Source organism: Boleophthalmus pectinirostris, unplaced genomic scaffold, assembly GCF_026225935.1.
Source record: "Boleophthalmus pectinirostris isolate CB_2022bp ecotype Guang Dong unplaced genomic scaffold, ASM2622593v1 HiC_scaffold_21, whole genome shotgun sequence".
NCBI classification, from domain to species: Eukaryota; Metazoa; Chordata; class Actinopteri; order Gobiiformes; family Gobiidae; genus Boleophthalmus; species Boleophthalmus pectinirostris.
In genome coordinates this window covers 22034494-22040735 of record NW_026571175.1, presented here as the reverse complement: position 1 = coordinate 22040735, position 6242 = coordinate 22034494, and the positions used below count along the sequence as shown (strand labels likewise).

The 6242-nt window shown below is 40.4% G+C and overlaps 1 protein-coding gene across 2 annotated transcripts; it reads right to left on the bottom strand.

Annotated features, from left to right (window-relative positions):
- Window positions 1-1625: 1625 nt before the first annotated feature.
- eomesa (eomesodermin homolog a) lies at window positions 1626-5731 on the bottom strand. Of its 2 annotated transcripts, XM_055157409.1 has the most exons (7): window positions 4507-5731; window positions 4044-4198; window positions 3293-3414; window positions 2944-3102; window positions 2683-2744; window positions 1869-2584; window positions 1627-1718 (listed from the first exon to the last, which is right to left on the bottom strand). In XM_055157409.1, the coding sequence occupies exons 1-7, from the start codon at window positions 5190-5192 to the stop codon at window positions 1705-1707; spliced, it is 1914 nt and encodes a 637-aa protein (XP_055013384.1). In that variant the 5' UTR covers window positions 5193-5731; the 3' UTR covers window positions 1627-1704. The 2 variants fall into 2 exon arrangements, with proteins under 2 accessions (XP_020788282.1, XP_055013384.1); XM_020932623.2 differs by having other exon boundaries at window positions 1626-2584.
- Between the last annotated feature and the right edge of the window lie 511 nt (window positions 5732-6242).

Sequence of the window (6242 nt, the reverse complement as noted above, 5' to 3'; positions counted from 1 at the left end):
ATTGGTTGAATCAGTGTCAATGTACAAAATGTCTAACCTGCTTTTTATGATCATACTTATATTTTGTCTGATTACTTTATGTACTCGTTTTGATTGTATTCTTTGTACAGCATCTTTAATCTTTTTTTAGCGCTATATAAATAAATGTTATTATTATTATTATTATTATTATTATATTATTATTATCATTATTATTATTATTATTAAAATGTTTCTTTATGAGTGCACAAACATTCAACTGCATAAGATCTTGAAGTTAGGGGAAATGCTACTTACTACTGACTTTTTAGAGATGCTACTTCAAAAACTATTCATCAGTAGTGCAAAATATTTTTGGAATTACAGAAAATATTGTATCTGAACTTTGGGATATCTCCACTTCTTGTCTGTAATAAAAAAAAATAAATACATAAAAAAAATCAAACATAGTAAAAAGGGGTTTTATAAAGCCTGTGAGATGAGGCTTCATTTAAAGCTATGTTATGTTTTCAGAGTTTTGTCAACTTGAGAAAGAGGTTCCCTTGCCCCTCAGACTTTTTCAAAATCTTTTGCATACATACATGCATGATAAACCTTTACACAATGTTGTACTCTTTACATTAGCACAGATAATATAAGTCTAATTTTTCACTGGTCTCCACTCATTTACCCATTAAATTCTCCGTGCACAGATAAGAGGATAGATTCTTGGTGCAAACACGTATCCCGCCTTTCTCACCTTGCTCTATTTTTTGCTGAGGAACTGTTTTGCAATTCTAATTCAGTGGCAGAATTTACCACCATTACAAGATGTGAAAAATGGGTTTTAAGCAGCTGTGGAGAGTGACCAGACTCATTAAACTCTGAAGAGCCTTTTCAACATCAGTGTAAATTGGAATCATATCATTTTGAGTGGTTCTCAGACAGCGGGTGCTTGGGGAGAAACATATAGACCATCCAACAATTACTGACATTTAGGTAATAATACTAATAAAACTAATAAATAAAAGTTAATACATTCTGAATATGGCACTTTTGCAATTGACAAGTATTGTGTTTTCTCATGAGAGTATAATAATGTAGTAGTACTGATAACTTGCATAATATATGGCTAGAGTGATGGTTTGGTACAGTGGTGAAAAGGACTCAAGGCCTTATGTTTTATGTTTTAAATAAACATTCTAACCTTTTTGTATAAATGGGAAAACAAAAAACAAAATATAATTACTGTGTTTACCGTAATGTTCCAAAATAGAATTTATAGCAACTGCATGCACAAGGAGTGAATCTGCACTGTTGTAAAATAAATTAGATATAACTAGATATTTTGCAGTATAGACAAGCTTTTATAGGCAGATCAAACATAGAATAAGACAGGACAAGAAGTTACGAAAGCTGTTTTATTACCCATTTAATAACACCTCCATGAGAAGACACTTTGTACAAGATACATCACATTCTAAAGTGCACGAATACTGTACAACAGAAAGGACTTAAATACGTAGGAGGGAGAAATATATTCACATTTGTCAAAATTAAAAGCTGTGTGATCAAGTCTTTTTTTCCTTTTAAAACTGGGGCATCATGCTTTTTTAGAAATTTCATTAAAAAAAAAAAAAAAAAAAAAAAAAAAAAAGAACCAACAATCACTATTTCTGCTCATGTGAGAGGGGGCGTGGCCTGCAGGGGTTTTAACCTTGTGCAGCTTGCCTGGGAAGGGGAACACTAAGCTTTGGCACCTTTAGAGAAAAGAGAAAAAAAGACATTAACAAGGAATGGAGAGCACTCAATATCATCATCAATTATATTAAAACCAAAAAATGTATATTTGTTTGTTTTCTTAAATAAATAGTCTTAGGGGCTTGTGTAGAATGCATAATAGCCCATGCCTTTTGGGTTGTCCTTGTTGTATTCGTCTGTGGTCAAGTCTTCACATTTGATGGTGGGGGAGTTTTCAGTGCTGGAGCTTCCGGGGGACATTCGACGCCTCTTGCAGGCCATAGAGTAATCACTAGAGTCCACGGATTTGAGAGTATGGGAAGTTTCGATCCAGGTGGAGGCCGGGGGAGCGCTGGTTTCCTCTGGCAGCTTGTCTTTTGTCTGAGCTCCCGCTAGCTGTTCATCCGGAAACGCTGGCGGACTAGGGCGGGGTGACCAGGGCAGTCCGGTGGTCACTTTACGTTGATAAGAGCTTCTTGTGCCCCATCCCGCCGCCATTGATGCAAAGGCGGAGTCTGGGTAGTAGCCAAGCGCGTGCGACGTCTGCAGGGACAGAGGTTTGATGCCGTAGGACAGCAAGGAGCTAGTGGAATAGTCATTTTCATAGGAGAGGTCTAGCTTGTTTGCGCCAGGTTGCTGCGGCGACACAAACCAGCGCTGGGCGGAGGCTGCGGCGGAGGAGTCTTCAGTCTGCGGAGAGAGGAGGCTGTTGGTCTGGGGCACGGCTCGCTCGCTGGTGTAAAAGCGGTTTTGGGGGAGGTTGTTGACGAACTGGTCCTGGAAGAAGGGCTGCATGGCGTAGCGGGCACCGGGCACGATCTGAGTGGAGCGAGGAGAGTCTGTAGGAGAGGGGGTCAGCCGGTCACTCTCTGGGGCAGTGTACATCCTGTCCAAAATAAAACAAAACAAAATGCAGTTAGACACTTATGCAAAGAGAGGAGGAAAACACAAGAAGCACAAAGCTAGACGTGCGATCACACTCACGAGTCATAGTTGTCCCGGAAGCCTTTTGCAAACGGGTTGTGGTCTATTTTGAGCTGTGTGATCTGCAAGACACAAAAACAATATCATATTAGATTAGTGGCCATTTATGTCAAACAAAAGAATAAGGATCATTCTAACAATTCAAACGTAAAAAAAAAAAAAATTTGAAAAAATTGCAATCTCTGTAAATTCCAAACTAATAATTCCTAGCTAATTAAAAATTGCAGCAAATTGAGAGATTAAAACAAATAAAATTCTTACATCCGTGTTCTGGTAGGCGGTGACGGCAATGAACTGGTTTTCTGGGAAGGTGAAGGTCTGTGTGCGAGACTCGTTGCTCATGTCTTCCACGCCGTCCTCCGTCACCTCCACGATGTGAAGTCGTGGCTGGTACTTGTGAAGAGACTGCAGAACTATCATCTGGAAATATAAAGAAAAGTGTAAATTTATAGAAACATCCGGGTAAAACACTGACTAAATTGTTTTATTGTGTTTGCCTTTGCAAATTATAAAGAAATGAGTTTAGCAAAAAATATAATCAGTGGTTTTTATTTGTTCGAAAGAAGAAAATAGGTTCAGATTGTCCATTTGTTAAACCGATCTTTGTTACCTGTGTGTTGTTGTTATTGGCGCCTTTATTGTTGGTCAGCTTCAGTTTCCCAAATGAGATCTCTTGTCTCATCCAGTGAGCACCAGTGTTCGGGGATTCAGGATGAACATACATTTTGTTCCCTGAAAAATTAAAAAATATAAATATTTGAGCAATTTAACAATATTAATTTCAAAATATTCTGTAATAATATCCAAAGTCTGAAAAAACAAAATATTTGCAATTATAAAAGCCTATTCAGAAAGTCTTAATTATTAAAATGTTTTATTTTTCAGAACAAATCTTAAAAATGTTTTGTGCCATAATTGAAAATGAATTCAAATATTTGGTGTGTTGACTTGTGTTTAAAATATCTCATCTTTTTTATTAATAAATAAATAAAGTATTAAAATAAATTGCAACCAACAATGACAAATGAATCGCAAATAAAACCGGTTTCTTTTTCCCACGCAAGTTTTTCTCGAGGTGACTTAACGCTTCGACAGTTTATTTTAGCACCTTTCAAATGCGAAATTGTCAATTCAAAAGGTGAGTCAAAATAAATGACGAGGAACTTCAGACAAAAACGAATTTAATTATTAAAGTGATACAATAAACGTCTGGCTACATTGCAAGAAAGTCCGGCATGGTCACAACTGAAGGCAAAACGAAGCAAATGTAAGCTTAAAATTACACCGGAATATTAAAAAAAAACTAACTAAAGTGTAATTTAATTTTCAAAGATAAAAATAAAAATAATATTGACACTCACCTTGCATATTATTATCCGCTTTCCCGCAGGTGACCCACTTGCCTCCCTGAAAGCGCCAGTGATTTGGGTCCGCCAAAACGATCTCCACAAACACATTGTAGTGGGCGGTAAGGTTCAGGCCCGTAATGTTGAAACTGAGAAACGGAAACATGCGCCTAAAACAAGAAAAACATATACATAAAAATGTGGCAAAACATTTGTGTCTACAGAAACAAGTCCAGACAGACAAAAAAGACTGACAACGTTTGCGCATTTCAGCAACACTTCCAAGATTTCTGCGCGCTTGATGCATAATTACACAAAGTTGCTAATATTAACTCAATTTTATCAAACGAATATGACCGTAACAATTGGATTTAGCGTAGTTTTAGGCCATTTAAAATCATAATTGAGAGGAAGATTGGCCTGCAGTCGTGCGTAATTGCCGTGCGTAATAGAGGCCTTCGCGGACTCGTCTTCTTACCTGCCCTGTTTGGTGATGATCATCTCTGTCTGGTGTCGGTGGAACTTGAGCCACAGCGGCCGGTTGCACAGATACACCTGAGCTCTGGCTCCGGCGCTGCCTCCGGTGAGCGACATGGAGCCTATCCCGGTGCCTGTGGACGGGTAGGACGGGTACAAACAGCCCGGACCCTGACTAAACTGATACCCGCCTCCGCTGAACTGGCCTCTGCTGCTGCAAACCGAGGAAGAGGAGAAGCCGGCTGGAGGCAACACGGAGCCGTAGTGGAGAGAAGCGGGGTACCTGGACGCGCTGGAGCCAGAGTAACCCGTCTGGCCAGTGTATGGGAACAGAGAGCACGGATTCGCCATGTCAGAACCGGCCTGAGCAGACGACGAGAGGAAATATCTATCAGTGCCCAAATCATCGATGTTGTAGCGCCTGGTGCTGGCCAAGTCATCCTCTCCCAAAACAGGGGAGCCTTTCCTCACGGTCTCCCCCTCTGTCGTCTCGCCCCCCAACATCCCGTTTCCCAGGTACTTCTTAGCTGCACCTCCGCTGGACTCGGACTCGCTGCGGTCCACGTCTTGGTACTCGAGCTGAGACGACGGCCTGGGACTGGTGTTAGCGCTGTCCGAAGACGACAGGTTGTAAAAGGTTTTAGGCAAGTTGATGCTCGCGCTGGGGAGGATGTTTTCAAGCTGCATGGTTCAATATGAGGGGGTCCCAAAAAGAGAAGAGGGCGTCCACAACCAGCGACACTCTGTTGGTTGTTCTCACTCCCCCCTTTACTCAAGTCTCGGATCAGGTTAGGTTCTGGGTTGGACCACTTTGATCGGCGGCTCTTATAGTTCTTGTCTAACCACAGCAGCTTAATGTAGCGCGAGGGGAGGAGCCTTTTGGAGATGCACGCGGGGGCAGCTACCTTCTCCGCAGCCAATAGTTGCACTACATCAATTCAATTAAAAACTATTGTAAAATACGCATGCCGTTTTGTCAAATTTATAAAAGCTACGCGTAAAAGAGTTTTTCTTATACCACCTGACCGTCTTTATGTTGATAATTCTACGCATTTTGTCCAGAAATAAGCGAGCACCAATGTCGAAATAAATTCATATCCACGGTTTAAAAATCACGTTTTCCCCTCCGCTGCTTAGAATCTAAAACTTCCATTTTCACTAAACGCACTGCACGCGCTACTTCTAAAAACAGTAGACTACGGGAGCCCTATTCCTCCATGTTGGCACGAGCCTCGGATCAGGGAAAGTCACATGTGCACCTTGTTTCCTATAATTGGCCTCCGTCACCTCTCGCCTCCTCCAGCTCCAGTCGCTCTGTGCCGCTCATAAAAGCGCCGAGTGTCAAAAAGGGGTGAATTAAATAAACCACACTGGATTAAAACCTGCGAGGGCTTTGCGCGTCCCGCGTTAAAATCAATCGGTCTGTTTGGAATTTAGAAATGAAAAAGTCCACATTCTGTAGGCCTAAATAAAACTGTAAGAAGTAAAATAAAAACATTGCTTCTTAATATCTGACAATATTTTTGCGATTATTTATTATTTTATCTGGAGAAATTATCAATGCGTAAAATACGCACTTGAACAGGGTTGATTTTCAACGGAACAATTATTATATGGGGTTTAAAAATGTAGGTTGGTGATTCAAGAAATGGCAGTGTTTTTAAACTAAAAACATGCACATAACATTTTACTTTTGTGAGGCGATCTGTGCATAATCCCAGTATTTCGCACATGTGC